Below are 12,088 nucleotides of genomic sequence, written 5' to 3' on the forward strand. Positions count from 1 at the left end.
GTAGAGGCAGCCAGCAACCATTTGCTTAAAAACCCTATTATTTGACTCCTATCTTGCTGTGTTTTTGTAGGAGGTTATATTCTTCTGTGTAAGAGAGGAGCCGGTGGTTTTCCTGCACAAGGATGACAACTTTATGCCATACACCCCAAGGAGGAAGGAAAACCTGCATGAGAATCTTCACGGCCTGGAAAATGAGGAGCTGGTGGAGAGCCTGGAGCTCACCATCAGGAAGGAGGTAATGAACATGTAGTTACTCAGCACCTACTGTGTGTTTTAGCACAAAACAGTACATGGAGGAATGAAAACCCCCCTTATCCTCCTTCCTCCACAGCTCCACGACTTCGCCAAGCTCAACGAAAACATATTCTCCGTCTACAACGACATCGAGTACTTCAAAGATGAGCCACAGAAGATCACTATCACGTGCGAGGAGGACATCCATGTGACTGAAGAGGTCTATAAGAGACCCATGTTCACCATGCCTGCCTACAGGTTGTTTACATTGTTCCTTTATTGGCTCTAGCTCCTAAACTCTATCAGCAGTTAAGACAGCAACGACGTGTGGCTGACTGTTGCAGAGTACGCAGGGCAGGTTATAAATAGTGGCGCTTGTTTGTGCACAGGCTGGTTTCCCTGCTCCTTTCAGTATAAAGGGGGTGTAAAAGCTAAAGACTGCAGCATCCTGTTTGCAATCAGATCAGTAGAGTCAGCGTTATTGAGATGTCATGAGCTGCTCGTGACATTTCCAGGGCAAGTTAATATATTATTCCCCCGTGTAATTCTCTGAAGCCTTTTTTCTCTGGCTCAAGTTTCCTAGTCAAAAGAAAGCAGCAAAATGTTGTATTATAGTTTGATTCCAGGTGGTGTATTGTTAAAGGAAAAATTAGTGAGATCATTCGTGAGGTCATAGTGATCAAGTAGCAGTCTTCCATGAATCTGACCTCACTCAGCGTCTTTTCCGGATTGTTATAGGAGGTGAAGTTTGTATCGGAAGACTCACAAGATTAGTAAACACAACATGAGAGGGCTCAGCTGTCGAGTCTTACTTTCTGTGCAGTATAATGTGACCTACATAAGGATGCTATTGACACAACACAGCCACGGGTTCAATTGTCTCTAACAATCTTATTGTATTGCAGGTACTACAGATTACCACTGCCGATGGAGGGAGCACCGTTAGAAGAAGACTTTGACGCGTTTGTAAGCATACTCAGGGTAAGCACGAGTAAAAACGCCAATCATGGTGCAAGTCCACCGATCAAACTGTCCTTTTTTGGTGTGCTTGTTTTTCTCAGTGGGATTATATCTATGCTGTTGTCACATTTACTGTGATTTCGTTTCGGTCTGCCATTAAAATAATTCATGGCTGGAATATTGTGGAGCATCTGGACTTTGTCACTGAGGTAGAGAGAAGGTCACAGCAGCTTTTTTTAATCCACATGTAGCCTTTTGACTGTCTTGTGCTATATGTCACTTATAAGAGCGATAGTTATAAAAAAAACCGGCAGTCTGTGCTCACATTATGTCCGCTCTTTGGTCATCCGCTCTGTCTGGTTTCCGTCGTGCCCTTCACTCACACAGGATGTTCTTTTCTTCTTGTTTTTCCCTTTTTTGGACTGACTTGTGGCAGCCGGTCCAGTTCCCTGTGGTTGGAAAGTGGTTCCTTTTTTTTTTTTTTTTTTTTTTTTTTTTTTTATGCACTGTGTTTTACTGAGCACAGCTTTACTGAGTCCTTTCCATTCTCTTTACTTTTTGTCATTCTCACTTGTGGGAATGTGGGACTTGTTCATCCTTTTATTGTTTTATTCGAGGGATCCTTCCTTCCTTCATATTTGCCAGTACAATTATACCTTCCAGGATGTTCCATCACCTCACCAGTTTTCCTCCTCTCAACTCATATTTTTAAAATGTTAACATAATAACTGAGTGGTCACTGATTTGGTGATTTGAAAAACATTTAGGTCTCCTGGTTAAAACTGTGTTTTGGCTTAAGTCTTAAAAACTCCTTTCAACCTAATTTAGATCAGTTTTGACATATCTTTGTGCTTTCAAATCACCAAAACCATGCTCAGAAGAACATCTTTTGCACTGCTATCATGATAATGTGCCATTAATAACTTAATTATATAACACCTCTGATACAGTCTCTTCTATATGTGCTTGTTCTTCCAGGAGAGCCCCAGCTTGTCTCTGGGACATGATGCGTCGCGGCCGCTGCCTGCCCTGCTCTTCAGCTGCCAGGTGGGCGTCGGTCGCACCAACCTTGCCATGATCCTGGGCACACTGGTCATGAATCGCCTGAGGGGTGACTCACAGCCGGCGCCTCAGTAAGAACTCTGCACTGAAACACATCTGGAATACTGAGAGAAAAGTGACAAATGAAACCTGATTACATGTTTAATTATACCGTCTCACAATATAGCTTTGAGATTTCTTTGATTACTCATTTAACATTTTTCTTTGCAGAGTTGAGGAGGCAGCAGCGTCAGAGCCCAAACCACTATTCAGGGTCATCCAGTCTCTGATCAACAAGCTGCCTAATGGACAGCAGGTCATGGAAGAGGTAAAGTAGATAATCATCATTGCAACCTTAATTTATACTGTTAAAACCAATGTCAAATGTAAATCTAACGAGCTCATCATGTCATGTCTTTTCTTAATCTAACAGGTTGACCAGGCTATTACTCTGTGTTCAGAAATGCACAATATAAAAGAAGCAATATACGAGAACAAGAGTAAGCTGGAAGGGATCGGAGAAGATTATCAAATTCAGGTTGGTAATACTCTTTGTTTTGGTTGTGACGTTGCAACCTGTCATTTCTCTTCAAATGCAGCACAACATGATGGAAATAGCTCTTGATTACCAACGTCGTCTGCCACTGAAGTTATGTTCTGCTAAAAAAGAACAGCAATGACACAGCAATCAAAGGATGACAATGACTCATTAAAAGTCCTCAGTGATGGATGGCCTTCAAGAGCTCATGCAGGACTTGAGTGACTCATAACCATAACTGATAAAAGAGATGAATTTGCTGGCGTAATATTCTGTCTGTCAGGAAATTTGTGGGACTTTAAATGTGTTTACTTGAAGTGTCTCACTTAAGAAGTAAAGAAACTCCAGTTTGAACAGATATTGAAGCTTTTGTTCATCTTTTAGGGAAGCAGTACCAAAGACTACTTTCTCAACAGAACGAAGCAGAGCTTGGAGCGCTACTTCTACTTGATTGTATTTAACGCATACCTTCATGAACAGGTAAAAGTTTTATTTTGCACAGTGAAAATGAATCAGAAATAAATTACAAGCCATGAAAATAATAATAGTTATAACCCTGTGTTGTATCTTGCAGTATCCTCTTGCCTTTGTGTCCAACTTCAGCCAGTGGATGTGCTGCCACACGTGGCTGTACAGGTTGCTGGCCTGCATGGACCTATCAGAGCTGTCTGCCCCATCTGAGCTGATCACCAGAGGAGCACGTGTCCTGGCAAGTTTGTCTTTATCTCATAATGCTGTGGCTAGCAGAATTTGATTACATCTGAAATTCAGAACTAAAACCGTATTGGTGTTGATTAATTTCAGTGTTAAGCTCAGTCTTGCACGCACATGGCTCTGCTGCTTTTTGTAATACAGATAAAGCTCGCCACACATGATACCAATCTTATCTCTTTTCTTACACAATCGTGTGTCTTTAAATCCACTATATATTATCTGTTATGAGTAATGTGTAACTGCTTATGTCTGCACAGGTGGCTGATGAGTACTTGGCTCCTGACGTGCTTAGTACAGTGAAGGAGATGAAGGCAGTCAACTTCAGACGAGTGCCCAAGATGCCTGTTTATGGAATGGCTCAGCCAACATCAGAGGTTTAACACATCCCCTCACACTGTCATCAAATGAATACATGTTTTTACTCTGCCAGTGAGACAGTAATCACTCACAAAAGTCTAAGCCATAATGTTGAGAGACTTGAGAGTTGAAATAAACCCTCTCTGTTGAGTGTTACTTTAATGGACTACAATTTCTACTTAAAGAGGAAGAACCTGTGCTTACATCTCTCTAAAAAGTTGCTCAGAACCAACATTTTTTTTCTATATTTAGCAAATTTAGGACTTTCTCCATGTTATCATAGAAAATTATGTAAATTTATATTCATTATCAATTTGCACTCACACAGTTATGAATATTCATGAGAATACAAATAGACTGAGGAATGACTCATGGTGATTTCACAGAGACTTGCTCGCCCACCACAGGATGCTGGAGCCGGACATCCAGCGTCTTGCCGTCTAATCTTAAACTTGCTGTTTGTAGGCTACTGGAGCAGTGCTGGCACATCTGACGGATGAGAAGAGGAAGCACAGCCACGTGTTGTGGGTCAACCTACAGGAGGAGCTGGTGTTAGAAGGGAATGGCCAGATTTTCATGCCAAGGGAGCCCTCGTGCTTGGATCAGCATGTTCCTATTCCATCATCAGACCCTCAGCAAATAGAGGTGAAGTTATTTATGTTTAGTCCGGCTGTAAAATTAATGGCCAAAAGTGACTGTTCTTTCCAATTACAAGCTTAAGCTCTAGCTTCAATTTTTTTGAAGTGAAAGGGTGCTCATGTTCCCTCTGGTCTGCAGAAACTGGAGATGTCTCTGAAGGAGGAGATCTTGAGAGCCCAGAAGTGGTTGGAGGTGACACTGGAGCAGGAGAAACAGATGAAGATGTTTAAAAGCTGCCTGACGGTCCAGGAGATCTTCAACCAGCACAAAAGCTCCCACCAGGGTCTCGTCTACAAACGCATCCCTCTGCCGGACTGCAGCGCACCCATGGAGGAGGTAATGATGTGTATGCACTAATACATGCATGCATGAAGTGCAGAGCTAGAATACAGAGGGTTGAAAATGAGTAAGCATAGTGCTCCCTCTAGTGGTTAGGACCATTACTGTTACTAGTAAGTCAGTGAGTGTTTCACTGTCAGGCACTCAAGCCTAACCAACAATGCTGTGTTTTATCATCTTTGTTACTTAAGACACTATTTATGCTGATTCACTGTCATTTGAAAGTGCAGATATTATCTATTTAAAGCAGTTGACTTTAGCAATACATTTTTAGATTTATTTCATTTAATATGTATATTTGTTCATGTGATATTTTTGTCAATTAAGATTATGTGTAAAATAGAAGAGTTATTGTGTGTATATGTATTTGTACATGAACTTAGTGTGTGTGCTTTTTTGTCCTCAGGATTTGGATAAACTGTTGGAGGCCATGAAGAGTACCTTGGCTGAGGACTCCCACTCAGCCTTCGTTTTCAACTGCTCCAACGGCAAAGGCAGGACCACGACCGGCATGGTCGTCGCTGTTCTTACTCTCTGGCACTTTAATGTAAGACACTGCCTGGAATGTTCTGTAGTCTGTGTTCATTTATGGCCTCAAATATCCAAATGGCACTTACTGAAAAATGATCAAATGTGGCCATGATGTAACATAAAAACTGGTGTTTTCCACTTGCAGGGATTCCCAGAATTTGCTGAAGATGAGATTGTGAGTGTTCCTGATGCCAAGTACACAAAAGGAGAATTTGAGGTGTGTACGCTTTAAAATCCAATGTCTTTCTCCTACTTGTAACACTTATAATCTTTTTCAGCTGAATCAACTATAGAGTGTACATCATTTAAAGTAAAGCACATAATGAAGTACAGATTATAGAAAAACATATTCTGGGAACTGCTACCGGTACAGCTATTGTAAATAAATATTGTTTGCTACACACAGATTAGTGCAACCCCTGAATCTCCAAACAAACAACGCATACTATAAAATTGTTTGTTAAAGGGGAACAGCACAGCCTTTTTTTCATTTTCTAACTTATAACTCTGCACCTGTGAATGGAAGCTTTGTCCAAACAAAGCCAAAAGCCAGAGCTTTCCTCCTCTGGTGTGAATGCTGGCTGTGAATGACTACTGGGTCTTTTCTTGATTCAGAGTTGTGACAATGAATCGTTGGTTGGAACCTGCTGGCCGTGTTCTCCACACTGTAAACATGACCACACAGAAAGAGGCCGCGCTCTGCAGGCACACAATGCCACATGCCAATCACAACAGCGCAGCCAGCAGAGTTTCTGGGATACACAGAGCGGTCGCCACGGAAACCTTGTCTGCCTCCAATTCAGCGCCTGAAGGATGTGTGATGTTGCCATCCCCATTACTTTGTCTGCCAAAAGAAAAGGTGTTGCTATGGATGTGAGGTCAAAAGCATTAGATGACGGAGGAGCTGGTGTGGCGTTAGATAAGCCTCCCTCTAGTGTTGAACTGGTAGAGATATTTCTCTGATAATCAATAGCCAGGTGTGCACAGCATCTTAAGAAAATATAATGCGCTGAATAGCTCTATGAAGATTTTCTTAAAAAGGGAGCTCAACATGAGTTTAACTCAAAAACAAACTTAAATAAAAGAATATCGGAGGTTCCAATTAATTCCTTAAATTACATATATATATAAATATGAATATATAACTGAAAATCCTAATTGCACCACTCTTTTTGTAAAAATTGCTGTTCCATACCTGGAAATTGCATAGAACATTCCTAGGAAATGTGACTAACATTAAGGGCATGCCATGATGAGTTTCAGTACAGTGCATGATAGGTACAAAATAATAGCACCATGGGAGAAACATATAGTGGTTTTGTGCAACCTGGCACAGATTTTTTCTTTTTTTCTAGGGACAGTGGTCAGGCTGCATGCTGATGCTGCTGATCTCACACACAGGCTGAATGAGAAAATAGGGTTTTGCCTGCAGGCCTGTTCTGTTCTCTGATCCTGCTCTTTGCTCTTTCTGCTCCCTGCCTCCTGTTTCTTGTTATTGTTATCGGTGATGTCATTATCAGAAATGAGTGAAGTGAACCAGCTGTAGAGGGGCCACCAGCAAGGTCTAGTAAACTAAGTTGCGGCTGACTTCCACACAGTGTTGTAGTTTTGCGTCACACAGACGTGCTGATGGAAACATTCCCCATCAAGCTAGGTCAACAATGCTGTAAATGAACATGCTGACACACACTTGCCCCAATATTTCAATTAGGTCAGGACTGACAGGCAGTGCTCTTCTTATCAGTTGGTCCGCCTCAGCTGACTTTTGCACAAAGAACCATTATCAACAGACCTCCCATGGTGGATATTTGCTGTTTAAAAAAATTTGAATGGAGGATTTAAAGGACAAAACATATTATTATTAAAGATGAATTTGAAATCTCATTCTTGATCTTGGAAAGAGTATTTGAAAAAATAAACCATAAGGAAGATTATTTAATACAAAAGCCACAGAACTGCTTATGATGCTCACCATTTAAAAAGAAATTTGAAAGATTAAAACAGTGGAATTTTAGCCCCAGAATATTTCCAACTACTTGTATTTGGGGAAATAAATTAGTTGAAATTCCAGAAAAGTGAAAAAAAAAGACAAAATCCTTTACTCAAAAAAAAGGTTCACAGATCTTTTGACTGCAGAATCTCAGTCAATAAAATAACAGAAAGTCCTCTAAGCAGGTAGAACAACTGTGGTGGTTTTGCTGCAGCTTCCGAATGACTCTTGGAAAGTTTTGGAAAACAAGTACATGTTGTCTCTGGTGTCCAGGTCGTGATGCAGCTGGTGCGTCTCCTCCCTGACGGCCACCGGATGAAGAGGGAGGTGGACATGGCCCTGGACTCCGTCAGTGAGACCATGACCCCCATGCACTATCATCTGAGAGAGATCATCATCTGCACATACAGACAGGTACAAATCTTTCTGCCATATTTGTTAACTAATCCCTAATATACAGGACACCCAATCTAGTTTTAATAAAGCGTTGGAGACAAGAGGAGACGATCTTCTAGTCTTATACCTTGAAAGTGGAAATGTTTTGGTCAATCCTCACTTTGTCTTTGTGCTTTATTTTAGGATAAATGTAGTAATCTGGTAGAGGTTGAAGTTGAAGTTGTGATGTGAAAGATTAGAATGCATTGTGTTATTAAAGACCCTCACAAAAATAGAAATACAAATTTACCCATTAAGTGGAACTCCACAGTCCAGATGAGTATTCTTAACTCGTTTTGAATATATATTGCAAATTAAACAGACGCCTGTGTGTTCAAAAGCAAAAAAATCATCAGACATTCCTCTCAATTTCCTGGACGCTGCCTGAATTGCTACATTTGAATAAATCTTGCTATATTTTTCTCTCGGGAAGGTTAAATCAGATCAGAAAAGTATCGCACACTGATTATGAATCTGACTTCCTCATGCTGAGACACAATCAACATGCTGTTATGGATTTTGGTGTACTTCCACATGAGCCCCATAGATGGCGTCAAGAACTTGTTTTAATGGGGTTTTTTTTTTTTTACTGCCACAGCTTAGATCTCAGAGACATGAGTGAGAGGGATCCGCTGCTCTTTAAGCTCGAGCTGCACAGCGTGGAAACATTACTGTGGTGCAACATAAGTTATCTCTAAAACTAGATGGAATCCGGTTGGGTTTAAATGGAAAAGAGGCGAGGGGGGAAAAGGGTCGGAAAAGAAATAATTACTTGTGGGATTTTGAGGCTTGAACTCTTGTATGCTGTACATGATCCAAGTTGTATTAAATAGCATATCACATTAATATCAGCTGTTTTGTTTGCTACATGCATGGAGCGCACCAGATGTCAGTGTCACCAGCATTTCAGGTCAAGTCCACTGAGTGATGATTTTATTATTGGTTCACTAAACACACTCTAACCACAAGGATGAAATGCAGATAAGAAGAAGCAGATGATGTAATCAAATATTTTTAATCTTTGAATGGTTAAAGAAGAAGCAAGGATGCAGACTCCAGCTCTGAAAGATGTTCTTCATATGTTGGACCATTCTATGCAAGACTGACATTGGACAAAAGTAGTCTTAAATGGGGTTTTTTGAGACCTATCTGGACAGGGTCTCTTAATTCGGTGGCCTCTGCAGGACCAAGGCTCTGTTTTAGCCATTTGTAATGCAGACTGTAATCATTGCGCCTCTGTGCACCGTCAGCCGTTCTCAGAAAGCTGGAGGCACCCGGTCCTGTCTCCAACGTATCAATGGGCCTCATTGTCCTATGAACTCTGTCTTTCGCCTATATTCTCTCTCCCGTCCGTCACACTCTGATGCCAGGCTCCAGGAAAAGGCTAGCTATCAGCTATCAGAGATATTTGGATTTTAAATATTGTGAGGTTAACTTGCACTGACCTCACCTTTTCCCAGAGTTTAAAGAAGAATTGCAGTTTGTTTCAACTTGGCTATTCGTTTTGGCAGTCATTCCTATCTCTATAGTTCATTTTCTACTCACCAGGTTGATTGATGATATCTCAGAATCTCGTTATATCACTAAAAAGACGTCCAATAGGGTATGAGACATAAGCAGTAAGAGAATCGTATATCTTTTGAGCAAACCTTCCCATAAGCCAATTTCAATCCGGGTTTATGGTCAGCGCTGGGGGTTAGTATGTGTAGATACTCATGAGGTGTGTTTTGATTTATAGTTCAGCACCAGATCTCTCCTGCTGATATGACCATCACAGTATTAGTCACATGTACAGTACTGTAGATAATCAGGCATATTGTGCTTTAAATAATATTCCCCTCAGTAACTGCTGACACTTTTTCATTCACTTTGTGATATGAGGGATTGTGGGTCTTGTTGTATGAAGGAATATGTTACTATTCTGTCTTCACATTTCATTCACCTGCAATAGGAGGTTGAAGGTTTGCATAAGAGATGGCTTTCCTAGATGTTTGTTGCTGAAAAGCAGAAGATAAGTGAGTTCATCATTTTTTTAAACGTCATACATCAGAAACTTGTCCGATAGAGCACAAGCAACCCATCGCCGGTCTTATGTTCAAGTCAGCTATGGCATATCTTCATCTGTTATGTGCGTAGGCTTTTAAGCTACGCTATAATCCCTCAACACATGAGGGGGGATCCGAAAATTCCCAGGTAAAACTGCCACTATTAATCTTTCCTTTTTAATTTTCTATAAGGTACTCCCCTTGAGAAGTGATTTCCCCCCCATTCCTGGAAACATTTCCTGTTGTCATCTTTTATCAGTTCTTCTTGGATTTTCTCCTACCGTATATAGCAAATTTAGTCCCTTTCAGTCCGTATTTTAGTTTCAAGCTTTAAGCATCCACGACCTAGCGGCAAATCTGATAACTACACACTTGGTGCAACTATAATCCAACTTTAAAAAGCAGAACTGTAAAATGATTACCCAAACTGTACGTATTCTACACACCTTTCCTTCTTTTCCTCATTCTGGAATATGGGAATCACTGTGTTTCTAAATCTGAGCACTTACCTTGGTGAGTACAATGTCATGGTAACGGATAGAATGAATGACTACAAAGTAAGCTGCTCTGTCCTTTAACCTTGCCCCTGCGGACCTCAGGTTGGCACCGTGTTCCCCTTTCAGCCTTTCCCCTCCTGCCTGAACCAGCAGGCCAGGTGATAAACAGTGCCAGATGTTGCTAGAACCCGGCAGGCAGCAGCAGACGAGAAAGGGGGGAGAAAAGGGGGTAGGAAGAGGGAAAAAAATCTCTCTCTCTCTCTCTCTCTCTCTCTCGCTCTCGCTCTCTCGCTCTCTCTCTCTCGCTCTCGTAGCGCTCCCCCTCCTCACCCCTCCTAAGCACCCGCCTCCACTTTGACAGTGGTTGGAAAATGTGTCTTTGATAGAGAAAAAAATATATTTACACTGGGACCCGAACCGTCCGCCAGCTCCCAGAGGGGCCAGGGAAAAGGGGGAAGGGAGGTGGCGGCGCGGGTGAGGTTTTTGGGGGCTGAGTGTGTGTGTATCTATGTGTGGTGGTAGTGGTGTGTGGGGAGGGGGGGCTTCTTCTTGAAGGGCCTGTAAATCCCTGCTGTCGTCCAGGCGTGACCCCTCGTTGCAGATGCATCCTCCAGTGTTAGGGCCAACGCAGAAGAGAGGCTGCTTCCTCTCCTCCTCTGCCTCCTCCTCAGCTGCAGGGGCCTCTCTTTCCATTGTCAAGCCAGTTTGAGGTGGAAAATAGCCTCGAGCGATCTCTGCCCACTACAGTTCACTTTGATATTGTCCTCTTTCATTGTGAATCTTTGTTGTGTTGACAGGTGTGTTGACACACAGGCTGGATTTATTGGATGGATTATCACATGATTTGGAAATGGACAGGGAATCTGATTATGCAAAATGTCAAACTATATTCGGAACGCAAACACCAACATCTTCACAATCACCTAATTTCCATTTGTCTTCCCATGGTTGCAGCCTTTTATTATCTTTCTATAATCATTCCATCAACTCTCATTATCCTGATTTCATAGCAGCATATGCCAGGCATTTACACCATCAGTAATATTTCTCTGTTTGTCCAGTATGTTGAGTTAGCTCTAGCACCTTGTCTGATTCAACCTGTCCAAACAGCTTTAAGAGCATATACAGAAAATGTGATGACTAGTTCGCTGTCTTCTACCCAGTCCATCAAGACGCTATTAAAACAAAGTGAGTGGAGTTGCAGAAATGGAGAATCAAATCTGACAATCTCATAAACCCTAATCCTTTTTTCTTTTGGGCGAGTGCTGCAACACTTTTCCCCTATCACCTTTTTTTCTTTTTCAAAACTGGAATGCTTTTTCACCCAGGTGGTGAGAAAACTGAAACGCATAGATTGAGAGTGAATGAGTGCAAATCATGCTGTGTGTGTCCAAAGAAAGGCCCTCATGGTTTGGACGGGGCAGTGGAAAAATATTTTCAGAAAGGGGAGAATGCTGTGAGCAGGTTTTTTTTTTTTCTGAGGAAAGGTAGCGGACGTCTTTAGGAAAGAAGAAGTGAGAGGAGCTGGGGCCAAATTCTCAAAAGTTTGCAGAGGTTGAGGGGACTGCTGCAGCACTGACAGCCAAATACATTTGGCTATATTTCTTTTTTGCTTTGAGATTGCACACACTGTGAGGTGCAGTTTGAGCTCCAATTCAATCTGCCTGAATTGGAAAATGTTATCAATAATGGCTTGAGATGAATAGTGCATTTTCAAGATTTATAGTCATCAACATTTCTCAATTAGTACAATTATTTTTTTTATCAA

At 41.6% G+C, this 12,088-nt stretch overlaps 1 protein-coding gene across 1 annotated transcript in view; it reads left to right on the forward strand.

The window, feature by feature from the left end:
* The window catches only part of pald1a (phosphatase domain containing paladin 1a), a 43,839-nt gene that overhangs the window by 7,517 nt on the left and 24,234 nt on the right, over positions 1–12,088 (forward strand). The window contains exons 5-18 of the mRNA XM_053341303.1: positions 71–235; positions 332–492; positions 1,140–1,215; positions 2,173–2,327; positions 2,467–2,563; positions 2,669–2,773; positions 3,158–3,253; positions 3,348–3,482; positions 3,745–3,861; positions 4,310–4,489; positions 4,622–4,819; positions 5,229–5,369; positions 5,499–5,570; positions 7,617–7,757. Of these exons, the coding sequence (XP_053197278.1) occupies positions 71–235; positions 332–492; positions 1,140–1,215; positions 2,173–2,327; positions 2,467–2,563; positions 2,669–2,773; positions 3,158–3,253; positions 3,348–3,482; positions 3,745–3,861; positions 4,310–4,489; positions 4,622–4,819; positions 5,229–5,369; positions 5,499–5,570; positions 7,617–7,757 (1,839 nt within the window). The remainder of the gene's footprint in view (positions 1–70; positions 236–331; positions 493–1,139; positions 1,216–2,172; positions 2,328–2,466; positions 2,564–2,668; positions 2,774–3,157; positions 3,254–3,347; positions 3,483–3,744; positions 3,862–4,309; positions 4,490–4,621; positions 4,820–5,228; positions 5,370–5,498; positions 5,571–7,616; positions 7,758–12,088) is intronic.

The sequence above is a fragment of the Scomber japonicus genome, chromosome 20, assembly GCF_027409825.1.
Source record: "Scomber japonicus isolate fScoJap1 chromosome 20, fScoJap1.pri, whole genome shotgun sequence".
Lineage (NCBI taxonomy): Eukaryota > Metazoa > Chordata > Actinopteri > Scombriformes > Scombridae > Scomber > Scomber japonicus.